At 38.8% G+C, this 14,943-nt stretch overlaps 1 protein-coding gene across 5 annotated transcripts in view; it reads left to right on the top strand.

The window, feature by feature from the left end:
* The window catches only part of EPB41L4A (erythrocyte membrane protein band 4.1 like 4A), a 255,882-nt gene that overhangs the window by 229,097 nt on the left and 11,842 nt on the right, over window positions 1-14,943 (top strand). For 3 of the 5 annotated variants that reach the window (XM_060296120.2, XM_030869874.2, XM_060296121.2), the window contains one exon: window positions 5,045-5,164. In XM_060296120.2, coding sequence (XP_060152103.1) covers window positions 5,045-5,164 — 120 coding nt within the window. Of the gene's footprint in view, window positions 1-3,079; window positions 3,853-5,044; window positions 5,165-10,542; window positions 11,049-14,943 lie in introns of those variants that run through there. The other 2 variants (XR_009563443.1, XM_060296122.1) reach the window with 2 other exon arrangements.

Genomic DNA, 14,943 nt, shown 5'->3' on the forward strand with positions numbered 1-14,943 from the left:
GGAGGGAGATGGCACCAAACGCAGCCCATTTTAGCTGGGAGAGCATAAGGAGTAAGTGGAAGAGATAGAATCACCTTTAAGAGCAAATAATAATTTATTGATGGTGGGGGAAGGTGGGAAAAGCAAATGAATTTTTTGCTTGCTGGTCTTCAGGGAGTATGTCGACAGATGCCTGGAACCAACATAAATTTCCCAAGGGAAGAAAAACTACTGAAAAAAAAAAGAAGACTGGTTTATAGCATGTGATCCAAAAATGAGAGCAGTGGATGAGAAACACAAGTCCACAGTCAGCTGGGAACTGCAGATTTAATATTAGCGATGGAGTGGTTGTATGAAGCAATTGTCTGGGAAGTTGTGCTATTGCTGAAGAGTGGAGAGTTTTGTTTTTTTTTTACCGTGTCTGAATGGCTTATAAATTAAAGCACGAATAGAGAACCATAATTTTAAAGCTGGAAAGGATCTTTACAGTAATTCAGTAGATGAAGAAACAAACCTACCAAAGAAGGTTAAGCGTTTTGCCCAGGGTCTCTGAGTCAGATAATGACAGAGCTGGAACGAGGCTGAACTCAGGAGCGATGGGTATTGCTCTTATCGCCTGGAAGCGTCATTATACACTTGCTCTGTAAGATTTCTCAAGTTCAGTATTACACATGGTCTTTATCTCAGTAAATGAGAAATGGAAGCGTCATTATACACTTGCTCTGTAAGATTTCTCAAGTTCAGTATTACACATGGTCTTTATCTCAGTGAATGAGAAATGAATTAAGAACTGGTATAAAGGAAGGTCCTATTAAGAACAAAACTGCCTGGATAAAGCTAGAGGATGAAGTAAAACCCGCAGGGATTTGTATAGGAATTCATTTGGTACTGTGAAGAATTTTGCAGAAGAGGCAGAACTGTAATTGGGAAGATAGGAAAGAAGAGACTAGGAACAGTCATTATCTTCATTATTGTTATCAAACGATTATATGACGTTTTGTCTTCCAAACCTTTTGCAAACTTTAAGTGACAAATGCAGTGAAAATCTAAATTGCACGGATAGCCTGAAAAATTAGGGTGTTGAAGTTTGGTGAGACATGGAGGAAATGTATCAGAATTCTCTTATTCTGAAATGTTACTGGAGAATGCTCTATTCTAGAGTGACGCTCTCCCTCATACCTTGATTAAAAAGCAAAAACCTTACGGTAAGGCTTCTTAGCCTAGTTGCTAACTCTCCTTGGTTGTACATGAGGAAATAGACAAAATGTGATGCACGTAGAGTTATTGCCTTAATGGATACAGGAAAGAAACAGCATTTTTTGAGGTTCAGCTTTAAATATAACATTTGAAAATGAATACATCCCCAGTGAAAATTTCAACGGACTCCTTTCCCCACTTAAGACTTTCATGACTGACTGTCATATAAGACGTTTTGACTTTTTAAAAGGTACTATATTGATATAATGCTTACAGTGTTTTTATTCTTCATAATGTAAATCCCCACATTAAAATTAAAATGTAGCAGGAAAGGAGCAAAATCCAACACTGTGTGTGCTACACCTAAGGAGAAATGAGACTTACAAGGTAGAATCATGATAGGATATGTCTTTTACATTTAAAGATTTCTTTAGTTACTCATGCATAAACAAAATAGTTAACTCCTGCCTCATAAGGACTCAGTGTTATAATATCCTTGCCTTTAGGGCTAGGATTTTTCCTTTCCATGTAGCATCTGTATTTTCTGGAGCAGTTCAGGGATGGAAGAAATGACACTTTCATTCTTGTAATGAGGTACCATTAACCAGAGGCCTTTTGTAAGGGTGTAATTTCAAACTTCATTACAGACTAAGGCAGCCACACCACCCGTTACTCAGGAGAATGTGCTTCTGTTGTGACTCTCCAATGAGCCTTACATTTTTAATGTACCTTGTTAGAATATTTATGAAAGAGTATCCCCAGTAGAGGGCAACTGTCTTTGGAACATGTGGGTCCCAAGGATATTAACTGACATGGTTTCACTGCCCTCACTTTCGACTTTTTGATTAGGAAAATAAAAGTTAAAGGTGCATGCCGTCGTCTGAAATTCTTTCTGATTTAGTTCTTGTTACTAGTAAGGTACAAGAAATATGTGTGCTCTTGTCTCAGGAGTTTTAATTTTTGTTATCAGAATAAAGCCTCAGTATGAAAGTAGCCAGCTAAATTCCACAATAGAAGAATGAGCATATACTGCTTGTGCTTCCTTTGAACTGTCTAAGGAATGTTTCTCTAGGAAACGTATGTTTGCCTCAGTCAGATTTCACCCTTGCTGGCAGGCTTGACCTCTCAAAAATATTTAAGGATGCTGATTTACCGATTTAAAAAAAAAAATTAGTGGAATTTTGTCCTGTCCACGAGCTGTGCAGCGATTTAGCTCAGAACGGAAGCTGTAGTCTAAAAGACTCCAGGCTTAGGAGTTGCCAGGACCTGGTGTTATGTCTACCCCGGGCAATGCAAGGTGTGGGTTCCTGTGGGAGGGAAGACAGCTCCTCGCCAGCCTGACGCCTTCCCACTGTCTCTTCCTAGCTTTTGGATCCCTCAGTCCTGGGAGAGTCCAGGACAGTTCCCCCCCGCCCCGCAGGTCTGGTGGGTCACTCCCTGGCTGTCACGTGATACATGGAATGGCTCAGAGGTGTAGGTTCTGGCTATGAAAATACATATACATACACGTGTGTGTGTATGCGCACATGGAATTTGCAAGTGAGAGTGTTTGCTTCAAAGAGTGATTAATTATGACCTCGTCGTATACCTTCTCATACTTTCCTTCAGCTGTTTCTAATATTCAGATTCATATGTTCAGTTTTCATTTCCTCTGCACATGTCATTAGAAGAGGGAACTATGTTCTTGAATCTGTGAAAAATACCATGACTGTATCCTGTTAATATTCAAATAATAGCCTATTAGGAATGAAAGCTTTAGTGAGGAAATATATACAGTTCAAAGACTTGAAATGTGTTACAGATAATTTTTTACTTAACACAATTCCTCTTTAATCTAGAGAGATTTAAATAGCTTCTTCCTCATAAGCTACTTTTTTTTTTTTTTTTTTTATGCGGTACGCAGCCCTCTCACTGTTGTGGCCTCTCCTGTTGCGGAGCGCAGGCTCAACGACCATGGCTCACGGGACCAGCCGCTCCACGGCATGCGGGATCCTCCCGGAACGGGGCACGAACCCGCGTCCCCCACATCGGCAGGCGGACCCCCAATGACTGTGCCACCAGGGAAGCCCATAAGCTACTTTTTTTTTAAAACTGGAATTTGCTTTCCATTGTCTCTGTTTAAGTATAAGTGAGATGAATATATGTCACTCTTCTACTGGTTTGCATTATAAGCAGATCCAGATATCCACCCCACAGTCTGTACTAAGTGCTGTAACAGGGCAGCGGAATCCACCCCACAGTCTGTACTAAGTGCTGTAACAGGGCAGCGGAAAGACATCTGTTCAGTGAGAGAAATGACTCCAGACTTGTCTATTCTTTTCATTTCTGTTTCGAAGCAGTTATGCTCATGCAGTCACAGTACTGGGATGATTACCGTGCAATTCCATGCTGCTCTCCCACGCCCCGGGAGCAGCAGTGTGAAAGAAACACCCTGGAGCAGCTTCCTCAAGAACGTACATAAATTCAAAGTCAAAGATTCAAATAACAGGTGTTTGATTTTTGCAAGAAATACTCATGGCTTCACAGCATCACTGCAGTGCATTCCAGACATTATTTACACATTAATTAAGCACTTGCTTTAATTAAGTACTTGGTTCCCTCTCTCCCCTGTAACACCTCACCCTTCTTTTTAGAAAGACTTGATGCATCAAAAGTCCGAAACTTCTGCAGGCTGTGTGGTCCATGGATGGGTTTTGCCAGGTCAATACAGTATTTCGCATTCGTAATTGGTTACCATTACTTAAAAAATAGAAGAGTTTGTTTTTAAAAAATCCAGATTTGTGGATTATCTTTTAAAAACTGAGAGGATTAAGTAACATTGTCCCGTGCTCTTACATGGCAAGTGCCTGTGCCCCCCAGTACCCCCTCCCCGCAGTTTCCCTTTCCCTCATTTTACATTCCCTGCAGGGCCCCTGGCCACGCTGAGTGCTGAGTGCCCAGCCCTCATTCCCACTTAAACATGCGAGCAGCATAACCAGAATGTTCTGTGCCTACTCGGTTGCTGAGGCATTATGCACCACATTTAACTTTTTTTATTTGTAGCTTCTTGTCTTAAAAAAATGGAAATTGTATCTGGCACTTATTGTGCATGAAAACTTGGACAATTTGTGAATTTTTAAGAGCATTTCAAAGGAAAACTATTCATTGCTGTTTTACTTAGTATATTTGTATAAAATGATTCATGATTTAAGATTGTGTAGCAGACACCACTGTTTCTTTAGTCGAAACCTAAATATGTTTGATTTTTAAATTTATTTATTTATTTTTGGCTGCCTTGGGTCTTCATTACTGCGCGTGGGCTTTCTCTAGTTGTGGCGAGTGGGGGCTACTCTTCATTGCTGTGTGCGGGCTTCTCATTGTGATGGCTTCTCTTGTTGCGGAGCACAGGCTCTAGGCGCGCGGGCTTCAGTAGTTGCGGCACGTGCGCTCAGTAGTTGTGGCTCGCGGGCTCTAGAGCGCAGGCTCGGTAGCTGTGGCACACGGGTTTAGTTGCTCCGTGGCATGTGGGATCTTCCCGGACCAGGGCTCGAACCCGTGTCCCCTGCATTGGCAGGCAGATTCTTAACCACTGTGCCACCAGGGGAGCCCCTAAATATGTTTTAAATGAGTTTTGTTTTTGACACACGTCTTTTTACTAGGAAATTTTAAGCCGGGGATGAAGTCTGAAAATAACCAATATATGTTTACGTATTTATATATAAATATTATATACTTATCTACTTAAGGATATATTGATAAGGTTAATACATTCCTAGCTTTGAGTGATTATGGTAATATTGCGAAATAACTTTTAAAAACATGTTTAGGATGAACTGATAAAGCACCACATATGTGGATGTTAATTTTAGATGAATGGTGTTTCTTTCAGAATACGGCAGGAGAATGATATGGTTGATTCGGCGCCTCAGTGGGAAGCTGTACTAAGGAGACAAAAGGAAAAAAACCAGGCGGACCCCAACAACAGACGATCCAGACACAGATCTCGCTCGTATGTGCTCTCTCTTTATGCCTTGATTCAAAAACTCCGAGCTTTTGCTAGCATGCAGAGTCTAGGGCACATTGGGCTGTCTCTCTGAGGTCTTCTAAAGTGATTTAGTTCAACCATGATTATCCCACTGTTTATTTGTCATAGATACCTTCTTACATTTGTTATGCTCATCAACTGTATCTGAAGCAGTAGAAGTTGGAGCACAGCCAAAGCAAAATGTCATAAAAAACAAGGATCTCAAAATCATGTCTTGTTTTGTTTTTAAACAAAGGTATATATTCAACTGAATAAGTAGGAATAGTCTCCTTTGTTCTGGAGCCTGGCAGTTGGTGAAATACCTGCTGCTTATCTCAATTTGAGTCTGCAGAATCCTCTTAAGTCTTGTGCCAGATTAAACCAGATGTGAATAACTTCCCATCAAATCACCATTTGTGAGCAGTAGTCAGTGAGTGATTCATTACACCCGTGTTGAGATTGGCCTGCTCCTTCTGTTGCTAGGCAGTGCCATGTGTGAGCATAATAACCCCATGATGATGAGGTTGCCAGTTCCCCAAATTAATTTTCTTTTGCACTGATAAAGTTTATACTTAAACAAAAATGCTTGCACCATCCAGATTTAGACTGTCCACACCCACCTCTTGTCCCAAAGCATACCTTTTTTTTTTGATGTGCAAGAAGTAGATTTACTAATACAGTATGCACAAGCGGTCAGGCAAGGGGGCTCTGCCCTGAGAACTAAGTGGGAAAGCAGCTTTGGTTAGGGAGATTCACACTCCATAGTCAGAGTGTGGGCCACCTTAGAAGGTGAGAGGCCCTGGGAGATACACCTTCCATAGACAGAATGTGGTCCAACTCAAAAGGCGAGAGCGGCCCCAAAGCATACCTTTTTAAAGTGAGCTGTACCTAACTACCTATCCCTTTATGATCCTGGGTGGTTAGATGTCTGGTGTTGCCTACTTGTGGAAGGAGGGATGGTGTCTCAGCAGGGCGGTGGGAGGATGCCTGGGAGTGGATGGGAGGCAGTCTCTAGAGGTAGGTGGGGAGCTCTGAGGGAGCTGGGCAGAAGGGTGCCAGTTCAGTTTAACAGAGGACAGGAGCAGGCTCCAGAGGGAACACCCCATAACCCTAGGGGACTCTGCTCAGTCTTAGGGACTTGCTTTCAAATGAGAAGTTAACCCATAATGTGTGTGTGTTTTTATCAGTGGTACATCATAACGAATGATGTCTATTTCTTCTCTAACAGAAAATTTGCAGGTAGTCACTAAGCACTGTACACCCTATAGATTTATTCTTTACTCCATTTGTTTTTGTCTGGACTAATTAAACTGTTCAATTTAAAGCAGAAGTTAATAAAAGTTTCCTTTGTCTTGCATACCACCTCTCCCTAATTCCATTAAAAAAAGAGAGGTTTAGAACAGGAAGAATCAAGCCGTAATTGTGGACAGTTTAACCAAAAGGCACAGAACCCCAAGATACGATCCCAGCGTGGTCCTGGGCATATCTTTTGCAACTATGCTTTTACCCTTCCATGTGGAATCTTTTTCTATGAGAGACTTATTATACACAAGTTTTGGTAACTTGGTATTAAATCTTAAAAACAGCATTCAGTTTTTCTGATTATTTCTAAAGCACTCTAAATTCAACTAAATGCCAATAATAAATTTCATTTATTAAATAAAGGGAAAAGTAAAATGAAATTAAGAAAAATCCTATATATAAACTTTGAAGAAGCTGAAATACATTTCTGGGGACAATAGTAAATAGTGAATAATCATTTATAGATAAAACTGATAAAGAGAATAATCCAAAGTTGTTGAGTATTACAGTTACTATAATTCAGTTACATTATGGGGCAAATATTGTAGATGGGACTATGGATTTAATCATTTTTAATTGAGTGATCTGAGATTCATTTAACACCTTATGGAATAAACTTTTTCACAATTGAGGTAATTTGAGGTGAAATTTACATCTAGTGAAATTGCTCTCACCTTATGGGTAGAAGTCTATAAATTTTGACAAGTGTATACATAGTGTATCCATCATGCCAATCAAGATACAGAATTTAAAAAGTTCCCTCCTACTCCTTCTGTTCAGTCCCCATCCCCCATAGGCAGCCACTGTTCTGATTTCTATCACCATAGATTAGATTTTTTCTCTTACTGAATGTCACATAAATGTAATTATACAATATATGCTCTCTTAAAATGTGGCTTAGTCCATTGTACGATTATACCACAGTTTGTTTATCCATTCTCCTCTTGATGGATGTTTGGATTGTTTGCAGTTTTTGCTGTGTTGTGAAAAAGCTCAAGATACTCCACACAAGTGTACCTGTGGAGTATGTTATCTTTTGCCTTGGGGTAAATACCTGAGTGGAATTGCTCGGTTCGAGGATATGTCTAACCACATTTAATTTTATAAGAAGCTACTCAAATGATTTCCAGAGAGGCTGTATCATTTTATACTCCCACTAGCAATGTATGAGATTCAGTTCTGCTCTATGCTTGCCAATATTTGGTTTTGTCTGTCTTGTTAATTTTAGCTCGTCTAGTTGGCTTGAAGTAGTAGTACCCTGCTGATGACTGACAGAGTTAACCACATTTTCCTGTGCTTATTGGTTATCCATATATGTTCATTTGAAAAGTGTCCAAGTTTTGCCCATTTTTAATTGTTGTTTTCTATTATTTATTTGTAGGGCTTTTTATATGTTCTGGATATAAGTTCTTTTTCAGATTATGTGTATTGTGAATATACATATCTGAAAAAGAATTCTCGGCTGTGGTTTGCTTTTTCATGTTCTTAACATTGTCTTTTGGTGAGCAGACATTAAATTTTGATGAAGACCAGTATATCTTTTTTTTTCATTTATAGTTAAGGCTTTTTTGGGGAATATTTGCCTACCCCAAAGAATATCACAAAGATATTCTTATATCTTCCTGTAGCAACTATGTAGACTTTGCTTTTATATTTAGATCTGTGATCCATTTAGAGTTAATTGTTCATTGTATGAGGTAGAGGTAGATGTTGAGAAGTTTTTTTTTTCCCAGGTGTTTTTCCAGTACCATTTGTTGAAAAGACTGTCTTCATTGAAATGCCTTAGAGCCTTTGTTGAAAATCAATAGACTGCTTAGATATGGGCCAATTTTGTTTCATTGATTTGTTGCCTAGTCTTAAGCCACCATGTTGTCTCAGTTACTGTAGCTTTACAGTAAGATTTGAATCATGCAGTGTAAATTGTCCAACTTTGTCCTTTTTGTCAAGGTTGTTTTAGCTATTTTAGATCCTTTGCAGTTCTATGTAAATTTTTTAATCAGCTTGTTAGTTTTTGCACACAAAAAAGAAAAAATCCTGTAGACTTTAGATTAGCATTATGTTGAGTATCTATTGATCAATTTTGAGAAAATTAGTGTCCTACTCATCCATGTATTTAAGTCTTTAACTTCTTTCAGCAATGCTTCTAGGTTTCCAGTATAGTTATTGCATTTATTTTGTTAAATTTAATCCTAAATATTTAATATTTTCAATGGTATTGAACTACATTTTGTAAAATATTATTTTCAAATTGTTTGTTAGTATATAGAAACAAATTATTTTTTTAATATTGATATTTTATCTTGCCATCCTGTAACCTTGTTAAATTGACTTTTTAGCCTTGGAAGCCTTTAAAAATTTTTTTTTCTTAGGATTTTCTACCTTTGCAATCATTTTGTCTGTGAACGGAGACAGCTTTCCTTTATTACTAATCTTTTGCCTTTTACTTCTATTTCTTTCCTAAATGTACCGGCTAGATTTTCCAGAATAGTGTTGAATTACAATGTTGAGTCGAAGTGTTAAGAAAGCAGACATCCTTGGCTTGTTCTCTTTCTTTTTATCATTATGAAATATCCTCTTTATAATAATACTCTTTTCTCTATGTCCATTATACCCACATACTCGTGTGTGTGTGTGTGTGTGTGTGTGTGTGTATGTATTTATATAACCGTTACACCTTTTTCATGCTCACTTTTTGCATGGTATATATGTTTTAATGTATCATTTAAAGCTTGTGTTTCCTTATTTATTTTCATTTTGGAAGATGCATGGTATATATGTTTTAATGCTTTACTTTAAGCTCATCTCTTGATCTCTTGTAGACAGCAGTATTTGATCTTTTTTTTTTTTTTTTTTTTTTTTTAACGGTACGCGGGCCTCTCACTGTTGTGGCCTCTCCCGTTGTGGAGCACAGGCTCCGGACACGCAGGCTCAGCAGCCATGGCTTACGGGCCCAGCTGCTCCGCGGCATGTGGGATCTTCCCGGACCGGGGCACGAACCCGTGTGCCCTGCATCGGCAGGTGGACTCTCAACTACTGTGCCACCAGGGAAGCCCTGATCTTTTTTTTTTTTTTTTTAATCTAGTCTGACCATCTCTAACTTTTAAATTGAATGTTTAGGATACTTATGGGTCATGTAATTATTAATATTTTGGGGTTTAAGTCTGCCATCTTACTCTTTCTTCCTGTTTACTGAATCTATTTTTTGTTAGTTTGTTCCTCCTTTTCTATTGTATTTTGCGTTAACTGAATATTTTTTGGTATTCTATTTTACTTTTTATATTGACATCTTACCTATACTACTTTTTATTATTATTTTATTTAGTGGTTTCTTTATGACTTACAGTATGGTTCCTAATTTATCACAGTCTGTTTAGGATTAATATAAAATTTTATTAAAACTTAGAAATCTTAGAAAAATATAGTTCCAATCATCCCCTCTTTGTTCTTGTGCTATTGTCCTATATTTGATTTTTGCATGTTAGTAGCCCCACATTTCAATGTTACCATCTTTGCTTCAACAGTACATTGTTTTTAAAAGAAATCAGGAAAAGAGGAACAAAATTTTATAGTTAATGTGGTAGGCAGAAAATGTCCCCTAGATATGTCGATGTCTTGATCTCCATAACTTGTGAATATTTTATGTTAGATGGTGAAGGGGAATTAAGGTTGCAGATGGAATTAAGTTTGTTAATCAGTTGACCTTCTGCCAAGGAGATTATCCTGAATTATCCAAGTGGACCCAAGTAACAACAAGGGTTCTTAAAAGTGGAAAAAGGGACAGAAGAGGAAGTCAGAGTAATTCAATTTGAGAACAGCTTAACCTGCTGTTGCTGGATTTGAAGATGGAGGAAGGAAGGGGTCATCAACCAAGAATGTGGGCAGCCTCTGAAAGCTGGAAGAGGCAAGGAAATGGATGTTCTCCTAAAGCCCCCTGGAAGGAGTGCAGCCCTGTCAACATCTTGATTTTAGTCCAGGGAGACCAGTGTCAGATCTGACCTACAGAATTGTAAGATAATACATTTGTATTGTTTTTTTTTTTTTTTTTTTTTTTTTTTTTGCAGTACACAGGCCTCTCACTGTTGTGGCCTCTCCCATTGCGGAGCACAGGCTCCAGACGCACAGGCTCAGCGGCCATGGCTCACAGGCCCAGCCGCTCCGCGGCATGTGGGATCTTCCCGGACCGGGGCACGAACCCGTGTCCCCTGCATCGGCAGGCGGACTCCCAGCCACTGCGCCACCAGGGAAGCCCTATTTGTATTGTTTTAAGCCACTAAATTTATGGCAGTTTGTTACAGTGGCAATAGAAAATGAATAGTTACCCAATTTACTGTTACCTGTCTGTTCTGTTCCTTTCTCTAGATCCAACGTTCCATTTTCCTTCCTTTAGCATTTTTTGTAATACAGGTCTGTAGTTGATAAATTGTCTGTTTTATTTTATATGAAAATGTTTTTATTCTACTCTTATTTGTGACAGATACTTTCACTATCTATCAAATTTGGGGTTGATGGTTTTTCCTTTCACACCTTAAAGAGATTGTCTGTTGTCTTCTGATCTCTGTCATTTGTGGTAAGTTAGCCTTCATTCTGTAAACACTGTATGGAATTTTTCTTTTTTTCACTAGCTACTTTTATGACTTTTTTTCTTTATCATTAGCTTTGTAGATCTTTGATTATGGTGTGGCTAAGTGTGGTTTTCTTTATACAGTTGAACCTTGAACAACACAGGGGTTAGGGGCACCAGCCCTCCCATGCCCTCGAAAATTCATGTATAACTTATAGTTGGCCCTTGGTATACGTAGTTCCCCTTTATCCACAATTCCACATCCATGGATTCAACCACCTTTGGACTGTATAGGTACTGTAGTATTTACTATTGAAAAAAATCCGTGTATAAGTGGAGCCGAGCAGTTCGAACCCGTGTTGTTCAAGGGTCAACTGTATCTATCATCTTCTTCTGTAATTTGGTATTTTTCACCAAATTGGGGAAATTTTTGGCCATTATTTTTCTAATTCTTTTTTCTGACTCATTCTCTTTTTCCTTTTGGGTATCCAGTTGTATGTATGTTAGACCATTTGATATTGTCCCATAAGCAACTGAGGTTCTGTTCATGTTTCAAATTTTTCTCCCTTTTTTCAATCATGGTAATTTCTATTAACCTGTTTTCAACTTCATCAACCCTTCCTCCTACCCTCATAGTCCAGTCTGCTATTAAACTCATTCAGTGAACTTTGTACTTCCCTGTTTTAGAATTTCAGTTTTGTTATTTTTATACTTTCCATTTCTCTGCTGAGATTTCCCATCTATTCACTGATTATGTTCCTATTTTCCTTTAAGTTGTTGTATATATTTATACAAGATGTTTTAGGGGGGATTCCCTGGCAGTCCAGTGGTTAGGACTCTGAGCTCTCACTGCCGAGGGCCTGGGTTTGATCCCTGGTCAGGGAACTAAAATCCCACAAGCCTCACAGTGCCCCCACTCCCCCCACAAAAAAAGATGTTTTAAAGCCCTTGGTAAATTCCCATATCTGGGTCTTTCAAAATCTATTTCTATTGACTACTTACATTTTTTTTTCTTTCCTAGATTATGACTATATTTTTCTGCCTCTCTGCATGTATAATAATTTTTTATTGCATGCTGGAAATTTTAGAGGATATGTTGTAGGAGGTCTGGATTATGTTGTCTTCCTTTAAAGAGTATCAAATTTTGTTCTGGAAGGCAACTGAATTACTGTTGGATCCTCTTGATCTTATTTTTCATGCTTTGATAGGATGGGACTTTCTAGATTTTGTCCTTAGCCTAGGGTATGTTCTTTACTTTAGTCTTGGTCCTTATTCTTAAGGCCTGGCCTTTCTGGAGTCTTAGTTGAATGCACAGAGTGCTCAGCATGTGGCTTCTCCACTGTGACTGCAACAGAGCCTTGTCTGCTACCATTTCACACAGCTCTCAGCCTTGCAGTGGCTGTTTTTTGTTAGGCCTCAGAGTGCCACCCAGCTTATGTATAGATTAAATGTAGTTAATGTTCTCAGCCAACCTCTTAAGGAAAACCCCATGCAGACTTCTCGAGTCCCACTTTTTTCTTTTATCCTGCACTGTAAATTTTAGCCTCAAATTTTGATTTCTACCTCCTCAGCCCTGTGAATCTGTTGCTTCTTGAGTTTCACCTCCTTGTACCACATTGGGAAAGTGCCTCCAGGCAGAAAACTTGAGCAAGTTGGTGGCGGGGGGGGGTTAACCTTGTGTTTCCCTTCTCTCAAAGATCACAGGCTTATGGTATCTGTTGCCCAATGTCTGACAAACAGCTGCTTTGTATATTTTGTTTTATAGTTTTTGAGGATGGGAAGGGAGGGTTTGTCTGATACCAGTTACTCCATTGGACCAGAAGTGGAAGTTCAAGAATATTCTTTTGGGGCTTCCCTGGTGGCGCAGTGGTTGAGAGTCCGCCTGCCGATGCAGGGGACACGGGTTCGTGCCCCGGTCTGGGAAGATCCCACATGCTGCGGAGCGGCTGGGCCCGTGAGCCATGGCCGCTGGGCCTGCGCGTATGGAGCCTGTGCTCCACAACGGGAGTGGCCATAGCAGCAAGAGGCCCGCGTACTGCACAACAAACAAACAAATAAAAAAGAATATTCTTTTGAGGTAGAGTAATATCTTTGAATTGCATATTGCTTCTATCGGATCAACTGAAATCAGAAAAGAGCCTAATGATACTTTGAATTTAAAATCTTATTTAAACTTTCTTTTAAATCTTACCTTCATGATAAAAATATCAGATCAGACAGAGGGTTATTTCAGAACAATGCAGTTGTATGAGAGAACACCATTAAGAGTTTGATGTGTACCTTTCTGGAATTTAGTTTTAAAGCAAACCATGAAAAGACTTAGTAAATGTTTGTGGGATGACGTTGTAACTGAACTTGATTGCTTAACTATATAGCTGATATGGCCAAAGTGCAGTTAACAAAAAAATCTGTTTTAAGAGTAGTTCATTCAGAAGTTGCTCTGGCTGCTGAGTAAAAAGCAGATTGAGAAAGACAAGGAAGCAGGAAGAGCAATTTAAAAATATTTTGGTGGTCCAGGTGCAAGGTGGTGGTGGAATTGAAGAGAAGTGGATGAACACACATTTTGGAAGGAGAGCCAACAGGTTCATAGTGTGAGAGATACTGTGGATGAATTTTGAATTGATGGATTAAGTGGATAGACATGCCTTTTTACCCACTCCATCCATGAGATGGAGTGAGGTGGTCTGGGGATGTGTGGGAAGTGACAAGATTTCTGTTCCATTAGGTTTGAAAAACCAAGTGGGTGATCAAATGGAAATGTCAGGTAGGCAACTGGATAAAAGTGTTCAAATTCTACAAGATGATGGATTACTTTATTTAGGACAAACTGGGCTCTGCCTTTTATTTGAGCTATGACATTAAAAACCCGAGGTTTGTTGACAATTAAGAAAATATCTGCTGGGTGCTATCGTCAGACCAGACCTCTGTCTGCCTTCTGCATCTCCTAGTGTTAGCTTATTACCTAATCTCCACAAACTTCTAGTGTCGTGTCTACAACACAAATGATACCATCCTCATGAGATTTTGCTGAACATTATTAAGTCAGATCACATATGTCAAGTGACAGCGTAAATACTTAATTGCAGTTACTGTAATTAGTAAGTTCTCCAGGTCTCAGTTTATCTGTATAAACAAGGTACTTGATTTTTTTTCCCTTGAAATGAGGAAGAGCTGAGAAGTGAAGAGAGTCGGGTGGGGCCCAACTCACACGAAAATTAGAATTTGAGAATTTAGGAATCACTACAGGTTTTTTTTTTTTTTTTTTAAGTTAAAACATGGTTAGAGCACCATCTGAAGAAAGTAATTAAAATTGTTCTTCAGATATATTTATGAGTATATGTAGCATTTCAGATATATAGTAAACCACATATCTCAGTTACTTCCATATTCTTGAATTCCTACTAGTGTCTGTAAATTGCCCATGTAGAGGTATCCACTGAGGATGAATGTTATGATACATCATTCATACATGATTCACTCATTGTTTTTTAAATCTCCAGTGATAAACTAGAAACTTGTGTTTATTATTAAATGCCAGAGACATACAGTAGTATAAAATACAAAATCTTCTCTCCTAAAACACATTAAACTGAAATATGATTGGATATCATCTAGAAAAATGTGAGAAGTACGGTTTTATCCAGTTTATTTTTCAGTTGCATTGCCATTAACGTTTTCTTATCATTAGGAAACTTAGATGAAACTTCTTTTCTACATAGATGAATTTTTACTCACTGGGATATTTGGAGGAGGCATCAAAGCTGAAACAGTTAAGTTCTCATAGGTTCAAGCTGTGCATGAAGGCTCAGGCTCCCCCTGGTGGTAATAATATCTTACTACTTGTATTGAAAAATGCTACTGTGGAAGATGAGGTGGTCAGGGTAGAAGGATGTTCCCAGTT

Source organism: Globicephala melas, chromosome 3, assembly GCF_963455315.2.
Source record: "Globicephala melas chromosome 3, mGloMel1.2, whole genome shotgun sequence".
Classification (NCBI taxonomy): domain Eukaryota; kingdom Metazoa; phylum Chordata; class Mammalia; order Artiodactyla; family Delphinidae; genus Globicephala; species Globicephala melas.